The 22,340-nt window shown below is 41.3% G+C and overlaps 1 protein-coding gene across 1 annotated transcript; it reads right to left on the bottom strand.

Annotated features, from left to right (window-relative positions):
• Window positions 1–490: 490 nt before the first annotated feature.
• On the bottom strand, window positions 491–14,630 carry LOC123730783 (uncharacterized). The gene is made up of 2 exons (XM_045708729.2): window positions 14,095–14,630; window positions 491–3,867 (listed from the first exon to the last, which is right to left on the bottom strand). The coding sequence occupies exons 1-2, from the start codon at window positions 14,246–14,248 to the stop codon at window positions 2,828–2,830; spliced, it is 1,194 nt and encodes a 397-aa protein (XP_045564685.2). The 5' UTR covers window positions 14,249–14,630; the 3' UTR covers window positions 491–2,827.
• Between the last annotated feature and the right edge of the window lie 7,710 nt (window positions 14,631–22,340).

Raw genomic sequence — 22,340 nt, 5'->3', positions numbered from 1 at the left:
TCACTAAACTTAAATGCATCGTTTGTAAATTATGTCTTAGTGTTGGAGTGTGCCCCTGGCTATCCGTAAATTGTAAAAACAAGAAAATGGTGCCATCTGGTTTGCTTAATATAATATATCCAGCCATTCCTCTGGGTAACCCCGCTGTCTGAAATGTTCATCCAGACAGTTGGCTTGTTTGTCATAGTCACTCTGTGTACTACAAATCCTGTGTATGCGACTGTATTGGCTGATGGGGAGACTCTTTAGGGGTGAAGGGTAGAAGCTGTCTCCGGGTAACAGGGAATTCCTGTCCGTTCATAATTAGATGCTATATTTTTTATACTGAACTGACATTCCATGCACTATTTTGACATAGTGGAAAACATATTGAATTTATACTGTTTTTCATACTAAGATTGACAAAGATAACTTGCTTTTACACATATGTTAATTGGTTTTGCAAGAGTATGTTAATTGGTTGGTCATTGGGTTAATTTTTTTTGCAGTGTTTTCAAATCAAATCAAGCTTTATTTATACAGCACATTTCAGACATGGATGCAACAAAATGGCTTCACAGGAAAAAAACGAAGATAAACTGAAATATTTCATACACAAACATAAGAGGATTAAAAACAGAAGACTAACAACTGAAAAACTAATGAGCACCCTAAGGAAATTCCATTGATTAAAATATTAAATCGGATGCAATATCCAACCCAAAATATAAGCTTGTTTTTTTTAGGAGGGGCTCTGAAAGACACTACAGGGGTGTCCACCGAAAGTTGACTAGTAACAATAACTGGGACCTAAAAGACACCCACCATGAGACCCACTAAATCTGCCCAAGAAGAGGCAAACAAAAGAAAAACCCACACCAAACTTAAAGACAGGAAGCAAACCAAAAAGGTGGTGCAACTAAAGGTGTTGACTCTCCACATGTATCAAGACAACTGGAGCACTGGGCCAGACACTCTTAAATAGAACCTGGACCAGCTCAGGTGAAACACCTTCCCACTAACGAGATGGACAAGCCAGCACAGGTGTAACACATACTGACTAACGAGGTGACACCAATCAGTGCGTGCTAACGAGCTAGACGTGCTGACGAGCACCAAAGACACATTTGAGTTGAACAACTGACTAGAAAACAACTTCCATTTCACATAATCAACTACAATGCTTCACCTTCTACAATATAATCATGGTGTCTACTGGCTGTCAACAATTAAAAACAAGAAAAAAACACGTATTTCTAAATAATAATATACAACAGTATTATTTTTTTCTCCTTTTTCTTTCTATAGAATCCTAAAACTCACTAGCTTCTAGAACTCTCGTCCCCTTGGAAGGAACCTAAAACATAAACTCAAATCAAATTGTATTAGTCACATAGCGCCGAATACAACCTGTAGACCTAACAGTGAAATGCTTACTTACGAGCCCCTAACCAACAGTGCAGTTTCAAAAAAATACAGAAAAGAATAAGAGATAAAACTCATCTCCAACACGGAAAAACGTGTCAAAATAAATTGTGATCCATGGTAACGCATTGGCTAAACGCACAACACAAATCTTTTTGACTGCCAACCCCAGAGACAATCAGCAACCAAGTTGTCCTTACCACAGACATGTCTGATTTCAAGAGGAAACTCCTGCAATATCCGTAGTAACTTTCCACCTCACTGCGGAGCTTCTCTCTCTTCTCAGGGTTCACTAGATAGGCATGTTGTTGGATCAGGGCCCAGTCCCCAATGTCATGCTCTAGTACATTTGGGTTGGCACATCTGAGAATGAACCCTGATATTCTAAAAACAGGTCAACAATGTCAATTTAATTGTACCAAAAAATTGTCAGTTGGTTGCATAAATAAATATCATTACTAAATGTTACATGAAATGTAAATATGAAATGGCCCCAACGTCAAAACACAGTTTTAAAGTGTCCAAATCAATAACCAATACGCAGAAACAGTTTGGGATAAATTGAAAACCTAACCATAAAATGTACTATATACACAAACATCTGCCACAATAATCATATTACTTGTATTTTTTTTAACAAGCACCTTATAAACTGCACAAGCACCAAAAACGCTGTTGTTTTGACAAGTAGCAATAAATCACTGATATCGATTAGGGGGGAAATCAGGTTGTACGTGATGTTGAAACTAACACAACTAAACAAAACACATGGAAATGGGAGATATATTTTACCTCACTGGTTAGAGGACAACCTGCAGAAGAAAGTCAGCTACATTTTGGAGTGACGCATTTAAATGTAGGGGTCGCTAAACAAAGGAACACAACACTTATTTGTCATAACTCAACGATATCATGTGGAAATCAATTGTGCGAGAGGAGGGCGATGAGGTTGCATGTCCTGTTAAAACTAACAGCTCAAAAACCACACGGAATCTGGGAATAATGTGTACATCACTGGTTAGAGGAGAATTTGTAGAAAACAGCTAGCTACATTTTGAAGTGTTGCATTTTCATTCCAGTGGGGCACCAACGTGGTAAGTGTAACACAACTCTTTTTTTGTTAGTCACTTTTTGTTAAATCACATAAATAGTAACTCTCGTTTAGGGTTCTACATTCTGAAGTTATTAAAATACTCCTACTACAATGTTAAAACATTCTACATTGTGACATTATTTCATTGACATAATGCAACAACACCATGTATTTTCTGATGTTTGATCAGAGGTCTTTTATCAGAGTATCTCTTGTCACATTGATCACAGCTCACAAGAGATTTCTCTCCTGTGTGTGTTCTCTGGTGCAGCTTCAAAGTCTGTGATGTTGAAAAGCTTTTCCCACAATCTGAACAATGGTGAAGCTTCTCTACTGTGTGTGTGTTCTCTCATGTACTATCAGGCTGCTTGACTGAGTAAAACTCTTCCCACATTGATTACAGCTATAAGGTTTCTCTCCTGTGTGTGTTCTCTGGTGTACAGTCAGATTGCCAGATGTAACAAAACACTTCCCACATTGATCACAGCTAAAAGGTTTCTCTCCAGTGTGTGTTCTCTGGTGCACTATCAGGCAGCTTGACAAAGTAAAACTCTTCCCACATTGATCACAGCCATAGGGTTTCTCCCCGGTGTGTATTCTCTGGTGTGATTTCAGGTTGCTTTGCTGAGAAAAACTCTTTCCACATTGATCACAGCCATAAGGTTTCTCTCCAGTGTGTATTCTCTGGTGTGATTTCAGGTTGCTTTGCTGAGTAAAACTATTCCCACAGTGATCACAGCCAAAAGGTTTCTCTCCTGTGTGAATTCTTTGATGCATTTTAAGGTCTACTGAAGAGTTGAATCTCTTCCCACATTCAGAGCAGCAGTGAGATTTCCCTCCAGTGTGTATTCTCAGGTGAACTTTTAGTGAATCTGATCTTGAGAAACTCTTCCCACAGTCAGAGCAACAGTAAGGTTTCTCTCCTGTGTGATTTCTCAGGTGTATTTTAAGTTCTGATGAAGATTTGCAGCATTTCCCACAGTCAGAGCAGCAGTGAGATTTATCACCTGTGTGAATTCTCTGGTGTAGTTTTAGTGAGTCTGATCTTGAGAAACGTTTCCCACAGTCAGAGCAGTAGTATGGTTTCTCTCCTGTGTGAATTCTCAGGTGTATTTTAAGTTCTGATGAAGATTTGCAGCATTTCCCACAGTCAGAGCAGCAGTGAGATTTATCACCTGTGTGAATTCTCTGGTGTAGTTGTAGTGAATCTGATCTTGAGTAACTCTTCCCACAGTCAGAGCAGCAGTGAGTTCTCTTCCCTGTGGGTCTCTGCTGGTGTTTCTTGAGATGTTCTAATGTGGAGATACTCTTCTCTGCCTCGTCAGCATCATGAGGCTCCCCAGAGTATCCAAGAAAGTCCCGTCTCTCTCCTGTGTGAACAACAAAGTCAGACAGATGGTTAAAGGCCCACAACAACAGAAATCCACAGTAAAAGGTAATGCCCTGAGCGAACTAGAAGAAAAAGAAACGCACACCTATTAAGGCGAGGTGCTGGCTAGCGGAGTAGAAAACTTGAAAATAAGGGAGAGCCGCACACCCTAGGAGCTCAGATGCAAAAATGTAATGTCCAACGTTTCGACAGCCAAGCTGTCTTCATCAGGGTATAATCACAAACACTGCGAGATGACTCGTTTATATAGTGTCAGAAGACACACAGGTGTCTGTAATCATGGCCAAGTGTGGCCTGATATCATTGGTTAACTCTGAAATATTAAAATGGCATACAAAGAACATACAAAAAAACAAATGGATAGCATACGATCATAGATTCATTTTAGACTACACAAGCTTACAACAATTACAATGGCAAAGTCATAATAATCACAAGAATGGCTTCAGATCATAGTCTACATTGAGACCGAAGGGAGCAAGGGTCTTTAAGTTAAAGATCCAGGCAGCCTCTCGTTTTAACAATAAACTGTCGAGGTCACCCCCTCTCCTAGGGAGGGTGACATGTTCGATGCCAATATAACGCAGAGACGAAATTGAGTGGTTTGCTTCCAAAAAGTGGGCAAGTCAAGTTTTTGCATCTAATGGTGCTACGATGCTCTGAGATACGTACTTTTAATTCACGATTTGTTTTACCAACATAATTTTTACCACAAGGACAAGTTATAAGATAAATAACTGCCTTAGTGGTGCACGTGATAACACCTTTGATTGGGATCGATTGCCCTGAGCGAACCCATTTAGTTGTACAACAATTGACGTCTGTTAAATTATTTGACAATTGTCTTAGTACAGTCAAGTGAGCAACAATAGTCATATTTTGTCTTGTTTTCACATTAGTAGTAACATCGATGATTGTAGGCTAGAAATAAGTTATTCATGTTGTTGAAACACTAAGCAGTGTGCCAGATGACTTTTGGTCTCCAATGTAGGCCCCTTTCTGTGTTTAATAAAATTGCGGCATGAGGGCAATGCCCACACAATCTGGTTGTAGAAACTCCTCCCTGCTAATGAGGAAACCGCTAGTTATGGATGTAGTATATCTGCCTGGAGCAAAAATGGTGAGCAAAGATTTTAGTTTTTTACAATGTATTCTGAATGTGAATGGGGGAAAACTCAGGGGAGTAACCTCCATTTCCAGGTTGCTTATGAGTGCATTTCACACTACTTTGGATTATAATTGTAAGGCTTGTTGGAATGTCCTGCTTAATATAATGTTTGTGTCATCATTGCAAATCAACTGCTTTATACTTAAAAAAAAAAAAAACACTTCAACCAGTAAAATGCTCTTTGGCTAGCTTTTCCATCAGCCTGACAATGAGTGTTTGTAAACTAAGTGTTTGCCAAATTGGCCAATAACGTCACCTAACAACAAATATACCTATGTTGTGATGTTTGTCATTTGACTGGCATTCAGAAAATCATTTCCTGGATCAGCTGATGATAGTTGAACATGTGACTAACAAAACAGCTACAGTATTAAGAATTATGTGTAATTATTGAAGAACCACATTAATGACAGTATCCATTTGGGTGCTGTGAATCAACTTAAGATGACTCTCAGTTAAAACCATTGGAATTAAAAAACTGAAATGATTTAGGATTTCTGTGCCCATGAAAACTGTTTTCCCAGTGTAACATAAAAAGCCACTTAATTTTACATAGAGTGCATTTCAAAAAACAAAAAAAACTGTCCGACAGCAAGATCCAGTATTTAAGTTGAAGTTCATCATATGACAAGCTTAACCTCTATGGGCTAGGTGGGACGCAAGCGTCCCACCTGTGGTGCACTCCATCAACAGCAGGTGCATTTCAAGAGCGGCAAATTTGAATCCAAATAAATGTCAAAATTCAAATTTTTCAAACATACAACTATTTTACACCCTTTGAAAGATAAACATCTCCTTAATCTAACCACGTTTTACGATTTCAAAAAGGTTTTACGGCGAAAGCATAAATTTAGAGTATGTTAGGACAGTACATTTACAAGAGTTGTGTGTAATGTTTTGTCAATTCAAAGACAGGGTCACCAAAACCATAAAACCAGCTAAAATGATGCACTAACCTTTTACAATCTCCATCAGATGACACTCCTAGGACATTATGTTAGACAATGCATGCATTTTTAGTTCTATCAAGTTCATATTTATATCCAAAAACAGCGTTTTACTATGGCATTGATGTTGAGGAAATCGTTTCCCTCCAATAACCGGCAGTCAAGTCAGTATCACAAATTAAATAATTAAAATTAGAAAACATTGGTAAAATATTATATTGTCATTTAAAGAATTATAGATTTACATCTCTTGAACGCAATCAACTTGCCAGATTTAAAAATAACCTTACTGGGAAATCACACTTTGCAATAATCTGAGCACTGCGCCCAGAAAAATACGCGTTGCGTCCCACCTAGCCCATAGAGGTTAATCATCCTTGCGATGTATCTACAACTTGTTTGGAGTCCACCTGTGGTAAATTCAATTGATTGGATATGATTTGGAAGGCACACACCTGTCTATATATGGTCCCACAGTTGACAGTGCATGTCAGAGAAAAAAACAAGCCATGAGGTCGAAGGAACTGTCCGTAGAGCTCCAAAACAAGATTGTGTTGAGGCAAAGATCTGGGGAAGGGTACCAAAAAAAATTCTGCAGCATTGAAGGTCCCCAAGAACACAGTGGCCTCCATCATTCTTAAATGGAATACTCTTCCTAGAGCTGGTCACCCGGCCAAACTTAGCGATTGGGGGAGAAGGGCCTTGGTCAGGGAGGTGACCAAAAACCAGAGCTCCAGAGTTCCTCTGTGGAGATGGGAGAACCTTCCAGAAGGACAATCATCTCTGCAGTACTCCACCAATCAGACATTTATGGTAGAGTGGCCAGATGGAAACCACTCCTCAGTAAAAGGCACATGACAGCCTACTTGGAGTTTGACAAAAGGCACCTGAAGGACTCTAAGACCATGAGAAACAAGATTCTCTGATTTAACTCTGGCCTGAATGCCAAGAGTTACGTCTGGAGGAAACCTGGCACCATCTCTACCGTGAAGCATGGTGGTGGCAGCATCATGCTGTGGGGATGTTTTTCAGCAGCAGGGACTGGGAGACTAGTCAGGATTGAGGGAAATATTAACGGAGCAAAGTGCAGAGAGATCCTTGATGAAAGACCAGCTCCAGAGCGCTCAGGACCTCAGACTTGGACAAAGGTTCACCGTCCAACAGGACAACGACCTTAAGCACACAGCCAAGACAACATAGGAGTGGCTTCGGGACAAGTCTCTGAATGTCCTTGAGTGGCCCAGCCAGAGGCCGGACTTGAGCCCGATCTAACATCTCTGGAGAGACCTGAAAATAGCTGTGCAGTGATGTTCCCCATCCAACCTGACAGAGCTTGAGAGGATCTGCAGAGAAGGATGGGAGAAACTCCCCAAATGCAAGTGTGCCAAATAAATTTGCTAAATGAAAGGGGGGAAAAAATAATTTAATCAATTTTAGAATAAGGCTTTAACGTAACAAAATGTAGAAAAAGTGAAGTGGTCTAAATACTTCCCGAATGCACTGTATACAGCAACAGCTCCCCCATAAGCATTCCTGTCTTTTCTGTAGATGTTATATCCCTGTATTGCTACTGCTGTATCAAAGGAATTATCTCAGTGAGTTTCAGAGATGAACAGTACAGTGCATTCCAAATTCAATGGGCAGGCAAGTAAACAAAAACGTTTTGAAATAAAAACTATTCCAGAAAATGTCAAAGTGTATATAACGCCCGTCCAAGAGACTGTCGAGCAATCACGTTCACATTGTCATGCTAAGACACGCAGTTCCTAAACTAATCCTCAAGAAAATCCCTTTTTAAAGTCAGGGAATGAGTCGAGAAACATGCCTATTTTCCTTGAAAGTACGTAATGTCACGATTGCAAAGCTATACGATATTACAGCGAACAAGTTAATTATCTCACATCTCTGAAAATATTTGTAATGTTGTGCTTCTTGATCACAGAGGGTAATTCATGCCAATGTTATTTTCTTTAAGATGTTAATACCAATCTAAATGAGTTTCCAATATCCTAATTTCTTAAAGTATACTGCTAAAAAAAATAAAGGGAACACTTAAACAATACATCCTAGATCTGAATGAAAGAAATAATCTTATTAAATACTTTTTTCTTTACATAGTTGAATGTGCTGACAACAAAATCACACAAAAATAATCAATGGAAATCCAATTTATCAACCCATGGAGGTCTGGATTTGGAGTCACACTCAAAATTAAAGTGGAAAACCACACTACAGGCTGATCCAACTTTGATGTAATGTCCTTAAAACAAGTCAAAATGAGGCTCAGTAGTGTGTGTGGCCTCCACGTGCCTGTATGACCTCCCTACAACGCCTGGGCATGCTCCTGATGAGGTGGCGGATGGTCTCCTGATGGATCTCCTCCCAGACCTGGACTAAAGCATCCGCCAACTCCTGGGCAGTCTGTGGTGCAACGTGGCGTTGGTGGATGGAGCGAGACATGATGTCCCAGATGTGCTGAATTGGATTCAGGTCTGGGGAACGGGCGGGCCAGTCCATAGCATCAATGCCTTCCTCTTGCAGGAACTGCTGACACACTCCAGCCACATGAGGTCTAGCATTGTCTTGCATTAGGAGGAACCCAGGGCCAACCGCACCAGCATATGGTCTCACAAGGGGTCTGAGGATCTCATCTCGGTACCTAATGGCAGTCAGGCTACCTCTGGCGAGCACATGGAGCGCTGTGCGGCCCCCCAAAGAAATGCCACCCCATGACTGACCCACCGCCAAACCGGTCATGCTGGAGGATGTTGCAGGCAGCAGAACGTTCTCCACGGCGTTTCCAGACTCTGTCACGTCTGTCACATGTGCTCAGTGTGAACCTGCTTTCATCTGTGAAGAGCACAGGGCGCCAGTGGCGAATTTGCCAATCTTGGTGTTCTCTGGCAAATGCCAAACGTCCTGCACGGTGTTGGGCTGTAAGCACAACCCCCACCTGTGGACGTCGGGCCCTCATACCACCCTCATGGAGTCTGTTTCTGACCGTTTGAGCAGACACATGCACATTTGTGGCCTGCTGGAGGTCATTTTGCAGGGCTCTGGCAGTGCTCCTCCTGCTCATCCTTGCACAAAGGCGGAGGTAGCGGTCCTGCTGCTGGGTTGTTGCCCTCCTACGGCCTCCTCCACGTCTCCTGATGTACTGGCCTGTCTCCTGGTAGCGCCTCCATGCTCCGGACACTACGCTGACAGACACAGCAAACCTTCTTGCCACAGCTCGCATTGATGTGCCATCCTGGATGAGCTGCACTACCTGAGCCACTTGTGTGGGTTGTAGACTCCGTCTCATGCTACCACTAGAGTGAAAGCACCGCCAGCATTCAAAAGTGACCAAAACATCAGCCAGGAAGCATAGGAACTGAGAAGTGGTCTGTGGTCCCCACCTGCAGAACCACTCCTTTATTGGGGGTGTCTTGCTAATTGCCTATAATTTCCACCTGTTGTCTATTCCATTTGCACAACAGCATGTGACATTTATTGTCAATCAGTGTTGCTTCCTAAGTGGACAGTTTGATTTCACAGAAGTGTGATTGACTTGGCGTTACATTGTGTTGTTTAAGTGTTCCCTTTATTTCTTTGAGCAGTGTATTTCTGGTGATAGCAAACGATAGTGATACACAAGCTAGGTCTATTTGAAACATTGCAAAATAAAAAGTAATAATTTATTTTATTTATTTATTTCACCTTTATTTAACCAGGTAGGCAAGTTGAGAACAAGTTCTCATTTACAATTGCGACCTGGCCAAGATAAAGCAAAGCAGTTCGACAACATACAAAAACACAGAGTTACACATGGAGTAAAACAACATACAATCAATGATACAGTAGACAAAAATAAGACTATGTACAATGTGAGCAAATTATGTGAGATAAGGGAGGTAAAGGCAAAAAAAGGCCATGGTGGCAAAGTAAATAAAGTATAGCAAGTAAAACACTGGAATGGTAGATTTATAATTTGAAGAAAGTTCAAAGTTAAAATATAAATAATATGGTGCAAAGGAGCAAAATAATAAATTAAATAAATAAATACAGTAGGGGAAGAGGTAGTAGTTTGGGCTAAATTATAGATGGGCTATGTACAGGTGCAGTGATCTGGGAGCTGCTCTGATAGCTGGTGCTTAAAGCTAGTGAGGGAGATAAGTGTTTCCAGTTTCAGAGATTTTTGTAGTTCGTTCCAGTCATTGGCAGCAGAGAACTGGAAGGAGAGACGACCAAAGGAGGAGTTGGCTTTAGGGGTGACCAGAGAGATATACCTGCTGGAGCGCATGCTACATGTGGGTGCTGCTATGGTGACCAGTGAGAGGAGATAAGGGGGGACTTTACCTAGCAGGGTCTTGTAGATGACCTGGAGCCAATGTGTTTGGCGACGATTATGAAGCGAAGGCCAGACAACGAGAGCGTACAGGTCGCAGTGGTGTGTAGTATATGGGGCATTGGTGACAAACGGATGGCACTGTGATAGACTGCATCCAGCTTGTTGAGTAGGGTATTGGAGGCTATTTTGTAAATGACATCGCCGAAGTCGAGGATTGGTAGGATGGTCAGTTTTACGAGGGTATGTTTGGCAGCATGAGTGAAGGATGCTTTGTTGCGAAATAGGAAGCCAATTCTAGATTTAACTTTGGATTGGAGATGATTGATGTGAGTCTGGAAGGAGAGTTTACAGTCTAACCAGACACCTAGGTATTTGTAGTTGTCCACAAATTCTAAGTCAGAACCGTCCAGTGAAGTGATGCTGGGCAGGCAGGCAGGTGCAGGCAGCGATCGGTTGAAGAGCATGCATTTAGTTTTACTTGTATTTAGGAGCAGTTGGAGACCACGGAAGGAGAGTTGTATGGCATTGAAGCTCGTCTGGAGGGTTGTTAACACAGTGTCCAAAGAAGGGCCAGAAGTATACAGAATGGTGTCGTCTGCGTAGAGGTGGATAAGAGATTGACCAGCAGCAAGAGCGACATCATTGATGTATACAGAGAAAAGAGTTGGCCCGAGAATTGAACCCTGTGGTACCCCCATAGAGACTGCCAGAGGTCCGGACAGCAGGCCCTCCGATTTGACACACTGAACTCTATCAGAGAAGTTGTTGGTGAACCAGGCGACGCAATCGTTTGAGAAACCAAGGCTACTGAGTCTGCCGATGAGGATGTGGTGATTAACAGAGTCAATTCGAAGGGATTCGAAATGGTCGGTAATCTGTTTGTTGACTTGGCTTTCGAAGACCTTAGAAAGGCAGGGTAGGATGGATATAGGTCTGTAGCAATTTGGGTCAAGAGTGTCACCTCCTTTGAAGAGGGGGATGACAGCAGCTGCTTTCCAATCTATGGGAATCTCAGACGACACGAAAGAGAGGTTGAACAGGCTAGTAATAGGGGTTGCAATAATTTCAGAAAGAAAGGGTCCAGATTGTCAAACCTAGCTGATTTGTAGGGGTCCAGATTTTGCAGCTCTTTCAGAACATCAGCTGAATGGATTTGGGAGAAGGAGAAATGGGGGAGGCTTGGGCGAGTAGCTGTGGGGGGTGCAGTGCTGTTGAATGCAGTAGGGGTAGTTAGGTGGAAAGCATGGCCAGCCGTAGAAAAATGCTTATTGAAATTCTCAATTATAGTGGGCTTATCGGTGGTGACAGAGTTTCCTATCCTCAGTGCAGTGGGCAGTTGGGAGGAGGTGTTCTTATTCTCCATGGACTTTACAATGTCCCAGAACTTTTTAGAGTTGGAGTTGCAGGAAGCAAATTTCTGTTTGAAAAAGCTAGCCTTGGCGTTTCTAACTGCATGTGTGTATTGGTTTCTAACTTCTCTGAAAAGTTGCATATCGCGGGGGCAGTTCGATGCTAATGCAGAACGCCACAGGATATTTTTGTGTTGGTTAAGGGCAGTCAGGTCTGGGGAGAACCAAGGGCTATATCTGTTCCTGGTTCTAAATTTCTTGAAAGGGGCATGCTTATTTAAGATGGTGAGGAAGGCATTTAAAAAAATAACCAGGCATCCTCTACTGACGGGATGAGGTCAATATCCTTCCAGGATACCAGGGCCAGGTCAATTAGAAAGGCTTGCTCGTTTGAAATGTTTCAGGGAGCGTTTGACAGTGATGAGTGGAGGTCGTTTGACCGCTGAACCATTACGGGTGCAGGCAATGAGGCAGTGATCGCTGAGATCTTGGTTGAAAACAGCAGAGGTGTATTTAGAGAGCACGTTGGTTAGGATGATATCTATGAGGGTGCCAGTGTTTGCGGCTTTGGGGTTGTACCTGGTGGGTTCATTAATAATTTGTGTGAGATTGAGGGCATCAAGCTTGGATTGTAGGATGGCTGGGGTGTTAAGCATGTCCCAGTTTAGGTCACCTAGTAGCACGAGCTCTGAAGATAGATGGGGGGCAATCAGTTCACATATGGTGTCCAGAGCACAGCTAGGGGCCGAGGGGGGTCTATAGCAGGCGGCGACGGTGAGAGACTTGTTTTTGGAGAGGTGGATTTTTAAAAGTAGAAGTTCAAATAATAATAAAAAGTAACACAATGAGAATAACAATGACAAGGCTATATACAGGAAGCATCGGTACCGAGTCAATGTGCAGGGGTACAGGCTAGTTGAGGTAATCTGTAAATGAAGGTGGGGGCGTAGTGACAATGCATAGGTAACAAACAACCAGCGAGTAGCAGCAGTGTACAAAAGGGAGGGGGGGGGTTGGGGGGTCAATGTAAATTGTCCGGTAGCGATTTTATGAATTGTTTAGCAGTCTTATGGCTTGGCGGTAGAAGCTGTTGAAGAGGCTTTTGGTCCTAGACTTGGCGCTCCGGTACTGCTTGCCGTGCGGTAGCAGAGAAAACAGTCTATGACTTGGGTGACTGGAGTCTCTGACAATTTTGTGGGCTTTCCTCTGACACAGCCTATTATATAGGTCCTGGATGGCAGGAAGCTTGGCCACAGTGATGTACTGGGCCGTTCGCACTACCCTCTGTAGCGCCTGCCGAGCAGTTGCCATACCAGGCGGTGATGCAACTGGTCAGGATGCTCTCGATGTTGCAGCTGTATTACCTTTTGAGGATCTGGGGACCCATGCCAAATCTTTTCAGTCTCCTGAGGGGGAAAATGTTTTCTTGTGCCCACTTCACGACTGTCTTGGTATATAGCCACGTGGGTGATTAAAAGATGAACTGAGGTTCACACTCTAGTCCAGTTGATGGTGGTAATGCACCTTAAAGTTGGTTGCCAACCGCCATATAAAGTCCAAAGAAGAAAAAGAAGCCTGAAGGAAGCAGAAATGACGAGCAACGAATTTGGTTTACTGTTTGGGGCGTCGCGACTGGTTACCTATTTTGATGTGATATGAAAGTATTGTGTGAAATTATTTTGAAGTGATATTTAAGTATTGTGTGAAATTTTGTTCAAGGTGATATGAAAGTACAGCGATTTATGTTTCTAGAAACGTATCGCAATTGAGATTCAATTCACATTTAGGTGGAATATTTGACTATTTTAGCTGCCAGAGCCAGTCTACCTCTGAAAATAACATACAGTCCTTGGACCTTGAGGAGTAACGGGGGCAGCAATCAGCAGTAGAAACAATAACAAAGCATTCTCCCTGCCCGTTTCGGTAAAAAGCTGAGAGATGGGGCTGGAGAAATGCAACCATCCATGATATCAACATTATAGTTTTAACCATGTTTTGAGGATATACAGTGTTTGTTTATATTTACTGACAAACATTAGAGTAAAAAAAAGCGTATATTTTGGGTTCTGATGGGGTACGACAGATGAACTAAGCTCATGAGGCATTTATAAGTGAATTCTTAAAGAAACAATGAGTACATATCATTAATGTATAAGTCCCAAAATGGATGTAACAACTGCTGATTGCCCCTTTAAGAGTACATCTTGGGCTAAGCTAATAGGAGATATTGAGGACTACAGTATTTCAGGCATTGTCATTGGATGCATTTGATCAATTCTTAACGTGTTGTTGATGGTCCACTCCTGATGTTCTACACGTTACAGTGTAGCTTCAGCCATTCCTACAGAACAACATTAAAGTGTAGAACCCCTTTACTGCGTATTGGTTCAACGACTGCAGAGACGGTACTTACTGGTGTTAAACAGATCTCCAACCTCCTCTTCTTCCTTCAATGTGACAGTAATCTCCCCCTCCTCCTCTTTCACTCCAAAAACTGCATCCTCCTCTCCTTTTACTGTAACATCCTCCTCCTCTTTCACTCTGAACGCGTCTTCCTCTTCTTTCATGGTAACAGCCTGACCCTCTACTTGTTGTTATATTGTAACATCTTTCTCTTCCTCCTCCTCTTTGACGAGAGCTTCTTTCTCCGTCCAGCAGACCTCCTCTTCTTTAGCAGGAGGAGAGTAGCTTAGTGAACTCATGGTCGGGGATGTTCGCTAGATAGCTTAGAACTAGGCTAGTCGCTAATGCTAACTTAGCAAACCAGCTAGCTGACAAACAACGTAAATATATAATTAAATGGGCCAACATGTACATACGACAGAAGTGTGTTTAATACACAGGGCCTAATATACACCAAAACAGTGTAAAGAACGTGAATGTTGTAGCTATGTTTGCTAGAAAGCTACCGAGGTGTCTGACTAGCTGTTGTTGTTGAAGGAGCGTCCCGTCCACTAGGTTATACGTCACACTGGCAGCATCACCTGAACCTAAAAGACGCACATCGCCATCTGTTGAATGGAGTGGGCAACGCAGTTGAGGAACCAAACGTTTATTTTTCATTTATTTCATAAAAGTTGATTATTGTATTAAGTCGTTCAAAGAGAAGCATGTGTTGATTGATTCGTGTGTAATGAGTTAGAATTTAAAACAAACTTTACACCCAGTACACATTTGCATTGAACCATACTTCTGACATGGATCATTTTGACCCCAGAGGCATATCTTTTATCATCGCCAAAATGGGGTTTATTCAATGCTTCCAAATGTTCATGACTTTCTCAATCAACTTGTTCTTAATAAATCTAAATATGGTTTAGTGTTTCCTTTGGAGTCATTTTGACCCCAGCCAAAAGCACCTTTGATAAATAGGACGTTTATTTCAAATCAAAATCAAATCACATTTTATTGGTCACATACACGTGTTCAGCAGGTGTTATTGCGGGTGTAGCAAAATGCTTGTGTTTCTAGCTCTGACAGTGCAGTAATATTTAACAAGTAATATTTAACAATTTCACAACATATACCCAATACACACAAATCTAAGTATTTGAATCTAGGTTTCTCTGTAGACATGATCCATTCCACCAGAGGGTGGAGGGGCTCCTGTATCAGTGGTTTTGACCAGATAGACACTTGCAGACACACAGTATAGTGCTTCCCATGTACTCTTCTAAGATTGGACTTTTCTATATCACGTGACTGTGTACAAAACTGCCAATGGTAGAAAACTCTGCCAGAGGTAGAAAACTCTGCCAGTGGTATACAGTGCATTCGTTAAGTATTCAGACCCCTTCACCTTTTCCACATGTTGTTACGTTACAGCCTTATTCTAAAATTGAATAATTTCTCCCCCTCATCAATCACACAATAGCCCATAATGACAAACCAAAAACTGTTTTTTTTTTACATTTTTGCAAATGTATTGAAGTATTCAGACCCTTTGCTATGAGACTCAAAATTGAGCTCAGATGCAACCTGATGATTCCATCGATCATACTTAAGATGTTTCTACAACTTGATTGGAGTCTACTTGTGGTAAATTCACTTGATTAGTCATGATTTGGAAAGGCACACACCTGTCTATATAAAGTCCCACAGTTTAGAGTGCATGTCAGTGCAAAAACCAAGCCATGAGGTCAAAGGAATTATCCGTAAAGCTCTGTGACAGGATTGTGTCAAGGCACAGATCTGGGGAAGGGTACCAAAAAATGTCTTCAGCATTGAAGGTCCCCAAGAACACAGTGGCCTCCATCATTCTTAAGTGGAAGAAGTTTGGAACCACCAAGACTCGTCCTAGAGCTGGCAGCCCGGCCAAACTGCTAAATCAGGGGAGAAGGGCCTTGGTCAAGGAGGTGAACAAAAACCCGATGTTCACTCTGACAGAGCTCCAGAATTCCTCTGTGGAGATGGGAGAACCTTCCTGAAGGACGACCATCTCTGCAGCACTCCACCAATCAGGACTTAATGTAGCAATGATTAAATTGTCAACATTTATTTCAATGGGCAATTCAGTGAACTGTTCTGTGAAATGTGTCGGCTAGAGATGACATGCAGGAGCTTGCAGGGATTTGTAGTCTTGCATGTTGTCTACTTTGATGCTAACTAGCATTTTAGAATCCAAGAGTAAAGAGACACAAATATATTGATAAAGTATTTGTATTTATTATGGATCCCCATTAGATCCTGCCACGGCAGCAGCTACTATTCCTGGGGTTTATTATGGATTGGTTCCTGCCAAGGCTGCAGCTACTCTTCCTGGGATTTATTATGGATCCCCATTAGTTCCTGCCAAGACAGCAGCTACTCTTCCTGGGGTTTATTATGGATCCCCATGGGTTATGGTGGGTTATGAATTAACAGGTATAAATCATGGGTTATGAACTAACAGGTATAAATGATGGGTTATGAATTAACAGGTAGAAATGATGGGTTATGAATTAACAGGTATAAATGATGGGTTATGAATTAACAGGTATAAATGATGGGTTATGAATTAACAGGTATAAATTATCGGTTATGAATTAACACATCCCCTCCAGGCATTTCAACACATTCAGGCTTACAGTGAGGGAAAAAAGTATTTGATCCCTTGCTGATTTTGTACGTTTTCCACTGACAAAGAAATGATCAGTCTATAATTTTAATGGTAGGTTTATTTGAACAGTGAGAGACAGAATACCAACAAAAAAAATCTAGAAAAACTCATGTCAAAAATGTTATAAAATGATTTGTATTTTAATGAGGGAAATAAGTATTTGACCCCTCTGCAAAACATGACTTAGTACTTGGTGGCGAAACCCTTGTTGGCAATCACAGAGGTCAGATGTTTCTTGTAGTTGGCCACCAGGTTTGCACACATCTCAGGAGGGATTTTGTCCCACTCCTCTTTGCAGATCTTCTCCAAGTCATTAAGGTTTCGAGGCTAACGTTTGGCAACTCGAACCTTCAGCTCCCTCCACAGATTTTCTATGGGATTAAGGTCTGGAGACTGGCTAGGCCACTCCAGGACCTTAATGTGCTTCTTCTTGAGCCACTCCTTTGTTGCTTGGCCGTGTGTTTTGGGTCATTGTCATGCTGGAATACCCATCCACGACCCATTTTCAATGCCCTGGCTGAGGGAAGGAGGTTCTCACCCAAGATTTGATGGTACATGGCCCCGTCCATCGTCCCTTTGATCCGGTGAAGTTGTCCTGTCCCCTTAGCAGAAAAACACCCCAAAGCATAATGTTTCCACCTCCATGTTTGACGGTGGGGATGCTGTTCTTGGGGTCATAGGCAGCATTCCTCCTCCTCCAAACACAGCGAGTTGAGTTGATGCCAAAGAGCTCCATTTTGTTCTCATCTGACCACAACACTTTCACTCAGTTGTCCTCTGAATCATTCAGATGTTCATTGGCAAACTTCAGACGGGCATGTATATGTGCTTCTTGAGGAGGGGGACCTTGCAGGCGCTGCAGGATTTCAGTTCTTCACGGCGTAGTGTGTTACCAATTGTCCTCTTGGTCACTATGGTCCCAGCTGCCTTGAGATCATTGACAAGATCCTCCCGTGTAGTTCTGGGCTGATTCCTCACCGTTCTCATGATCATTGCAACTCCACGAGGTGAGATCTTGCATGGAGCCCCAGGCTGAGGGAGATTGACAGTTCTTTTGTGTTTCTTCCATTTGCGAATAATCGCACCAACTGTTGTCACCTTCTCACCAAGCTGCTTGGCGATGGTCTTGTAGCCCATTCCAGCCTTGTGTAGGTCTACAATCTTGTCCCTGACATCCTTGGAGAGCTCTTTGGTCTTGGCCTTGGTGGAGAGTTCGATATCTGATTGATTGATTGCTTCTGTGGACAGGTGTCTTTTATACAGGTAACAAACGGAGATTAGGAGCACTCCCTTTAACTTGTTATGGATAGGGGGCAGTATTTTCACGGCCGGATAAAAAACGTACCCGATTTTAATCTGGTTATTACTCCTGCCCAGAAACTAGAATATGCATATAATTAGTAGCTTTGTATAGAAAACACTCAAAAGTTTCGAAAACTGTTTGAATGGTGTCTGTGAGTATAACAGAACTCAAATGGCAGGCCAAAACCTGAGAAGATTCTGTACAGGAAGTACCCTGTCTGACCATTTCTTGGCCTTCTTTGTCATCTCTATCCAAAACAAAGGATCTCTGCTGTAACGTGACACTTTCTAAGGCTCCCATAGGCTCTCAGAAGGCGCCAGAACGTTGAATGATGACTCTGCAGTTACTGGCTGAAAAACAGTAGCGCATTTGGTAAGTGGTCGATCTGAGAACAATGAGACGGGTGCGCGCGTGCACGTGAAGAGTCCATTTTACTTTTTCCGTCTTTGAACGAAAACAACGACTCCCGGTCGGAATATTATCGCTATTTTACGAGAAATATCGCATAAAAATGGATTTTAAACAGCGTTTGACATGCTTCGAAGTACGGTAATGGAATATTTTGAATTTTTTTATCACGATACGCGTCCGCACGTCACCCTTCGTTACCCTTCGGATAGTGTCTTGAACGCACGAACAAAACGCCGCTATTTGGATATAACTATGGATTATTTGGAACCAAACCAACATTTGTTTTTGAAGTAGAAGTCCTGGGAGTGCATTCTGATGAAGAACAGCAAAGGTAATCCAATTTTTCTTATAGTAAATCTGAGTTTGGTGAGTACCAAACTTGGTGGTTGTCAAATTAGCTAGCCCGTGATGGCGAGCTATCTACTCAGAATATTGCAAAATGTGCTTTCACCGAAAAGCTATTTTAAAATCGGACACCGCGATTGCATAAAGGAGTTCTGTATCTATAATTCTTAAAATAATTGTTATGTTTTTTGTGAACGTTTATCGTGAGTAATTTAGTAAATTCACCGGAAGTGTTCGGTGGGAATGCTAATTCTGAACGTCACATGCTAATGTAAAAAGCTGTTTTTTGATATAAATATGTACTTGATTGAACAAAACATGCATGTATTGTATAACATAATGTCCTAGGAGTGTCATCTGATAAAGATCATCAAAGGTTAGTGCTGCATTTAGCTGTGGTTTTGGTTTTTGTGACATTATATGCTAGCTTGAAAAATGGGTGTCTGATTATTTCTGGCTGGGTACTCTGCTGACATAATCTAATGTTTTGCTTTCGTTGTAAAGCCTTTTTGAAATCGGACAGTGTGGTAAGATAAAGGAGAGTCTTGTCTTTAAAATGGTGTAAAATAGTCATATGTTTGAAAAATGGAAGTTTTCGGATTTTCGAGGAGTTTGTACTTCGCGCCACGCCCTATCATTGGATATTGGAGTGGTGTTCCGCTAGCAGAACGTCTAGATGTAAGAGGTTTTAAGAGTGTGCTCCTAATATCAGCTCGTTACCTGTATAAAAGACACCTGGGAGCCAGAAATCTTTCTGATTGAGGGGGTCAAATACTTATTTCCCTCATTAAAATGCAAATCAATTTATAACATTTTTGACATGCGTTTTTCTGGATTTTTTTGTTGTTATTCTGTCTCTCACTGTTCAAATAAACCTACCATTAAAATGATAGACTGATCATTTCTTGTCAGTGGGCAAACGTACAAAATAAGCAGGGGATCAAATACTTTCTTCCCTCACTGTATTTGCTGTCTCTTTCCATGAAACATGGACGCCAAAGCGGTACCAGTGTTTTTAATGATGTGGTCGAACTGTTTACCAAGTGGGGAATACTGAAGGAAGCATTGAACGTGTTGGTCTGGAGGGAGGGGAGGTTTGGGCGTGAGGCTGTCATCCTGGGTCATATTTTTACAGTGGTGTAAAGTACTTAAGTAAAAATACTTTAAAGTACCACTTAAGTTGTTTTTGGGGGTATCTGTACTTAACTATTTATATTTTTGACATACTTTTACTTCAATACATTCCTAGAGGAAATATTGTACTTTTTACTCTATACATTTTCCCTGACAACCAAAAGTACTCGTTAAATTTTGCATGCTTAGCAGGACAGGAAAATGTCCAATACACGCATTATCAAGAGAACATCCCTGGTCATCCCTACTGCCTCTGATCTGGCTGACTCACTAAACATAAATGCATCATTTTGTAAATTATGTCTGAGTGTTGGAGTGTGCCCCTGGCTATCCGCAAATTGTAAAAACAAGAAAATGGTGCCGTCTGGTTTGCTTAATATAAGGAATGTGAAATGATTTGAAGTATATTTTAGAAATTACATTTACTTCTGACACTTAAGTATATTTAAAGCCAAATACCTTGAGACTTTTACTCAAGTAGTATTTTACTGGGTGACTTTCACTTTTACTTGAGTAACTTTCTATTAAGGTAACTATACATTTACTCAATTATGACAATTGGGTCATGCAGCCATTCCTCTGGGTAACCCCGCTGTCTGAAATGTTCATCCAGACAGTTGGCTTGTTTGTCATAGTCACTCTGTGTACTACAAATCCTGTGTATGCGACTGTATTGGCTGATGGGGAGACTCTTTAGGGGTGAAGGGTAGAAGCTGTCTCCGGGTAACAGGGAATTCCTGTCCGTTCATAATTAGATGCTATATTTTTTAATACTAAACTGACATTCCATGCACTATTTTGACATAGTGGAAGATATTGAATTTATACTGTTTTTCATACTAAGATGGACAAAGATAAGTTTCTTTTGCACATATTTGTTAATTGGTTTTGCAAGAGTATGTTGATTGGTTGGTCATTGGGTTAATTTGTTTTGCAGTATGCTCAAATCAAATCAAGCTTTATACAGCACATTTCAGACATGGATGCAAAAAAATGGCTTCACTGGAAAAAACAAATAAAAAAATTATGAAAATAAATTGACATATTTAGTACACAACAAACATAAGAAGATAAAAAACAGAAGACTAACAACTGAAAGACTAATGAGCACCCTAAGGAAATGCCACTAATATTAATTGGATGCAATATCCAACCCAAAATATAAGCTTGTTTTTTAGGAGGGGCTCTGAAAGACACTATGAGGGTGTCCACTGAAAGTTGACTAGTAACAACAACTGGGACATAAGACACCCACCATGAGACCCACTAAATCTGCCCAAGAAGAGGCAAACAACAGAAAAACCCACACCAAACGTAAAGACAGGAAGCAAACCAAAAAGGTAGAGCAACTAAAGGTGTTGACTCTCCACATCTATCAAGACAACTGGAGCCCTGGGCCAGACACTCTTAAATAGAACCTGGACCAGCTCAGGTGAAACACCTTCCCACTTACGAGATGGACAAGCCAGAACATACTGACTAACGAGGTGACACCAATCGGTGCTCCCTACGTGCTAAGGAGCTATACATGCTAAAGTCCAACCTCAAAACATAAATGGAAAAACCAAAGCCTTTAACACCTTCCCCCTTAAGACAACAAATATATCCTGTATTTCTGTTGGACAAGTTTGCTCACCACCAACAGAAAACAACTTCCATTTCCCAACATAATCAACTAAATTGATTCCCTTCTACAATATAAACATGGTGTCTACTGGCTGTCAACAATTAAAAACAAGAAAAAACACGCATTTCTAAATAATAATATACAATAGTATTATTTTTCTTTCAATAGAATTCTAAAACACACTAGCTTCTAGAACTCTCGTCTTCCTAAAACTCACTAGCTTCTAGAAGTCGAATTCCTAAAAAACTCACTAGCTTCTAGAACTCTCATCCCCTTGGAACGAGCCCAAACAAAACTCTTCACCAATACGGAAAAACATGCAGTCAAAATAAATTGTGATCCATGGCAACGCACTGGCTAAACGCAAAACACAAATCTTTTTGACTGCCCACCCTTGAGACAATCAGAAACCAAGTTGTCCTTATCATGGACATGTCTGATTTCAAGAGGAAACTCCTGCAATATCCGTAGTCACTTTCCACCTCACTGGAGCTTCTCTCTCTTTTCAGGGTTCACTCGATAGGCATGTTGTTGGATCGGGGCCCAGTCCCCAATGTCATGCTCTAGTAAATTTGGGTTAGTACATCTGAGAATGAACCCTGATATTCTAAAAGCAGGACAACAATTTCAATATAATAGTACCCAAAAATTGTCCGTTGGATGCATAAATAATTATAATCACTAAATGTTACATAAATTGTAAATATGAATATCAAAACCAAATGTACACCCCTTTGTTCA

This window comes from Salmo salar, chromosome 02 (assembly GCF_965601325.2).
Source record: "Salmo salar chromosome 02, fSalSal1, whole genome shotgun sequence".
NCBI lineage: Eukaryota > Metazoa > Chordata > Actinopteri > Salmoniformes > Salmonidae > Salmo > Salmo salar.
The sequence above is the reverse complement of the archived record's forward strand: the minus strand, read 5'-3'. Positions and strand labels throughout refer to the sequence as shown.

Coding starts and splice junctions, on each gene's coding strand:
- LOC123730783 (XM_045708729.2), bottom strand. CDS start 14,248: ATGAAAGAAGAGGAAGACGCGTTCAGAGTGAAAGAGGAGGAGGATGTT. Junction 3,868..14,094: donor TGGAGATCTGTTTAACACCA/GTAAGTACCGTC, acceptor TTGTTCACACAG/GAGAGAGACGGGACTTTCTT.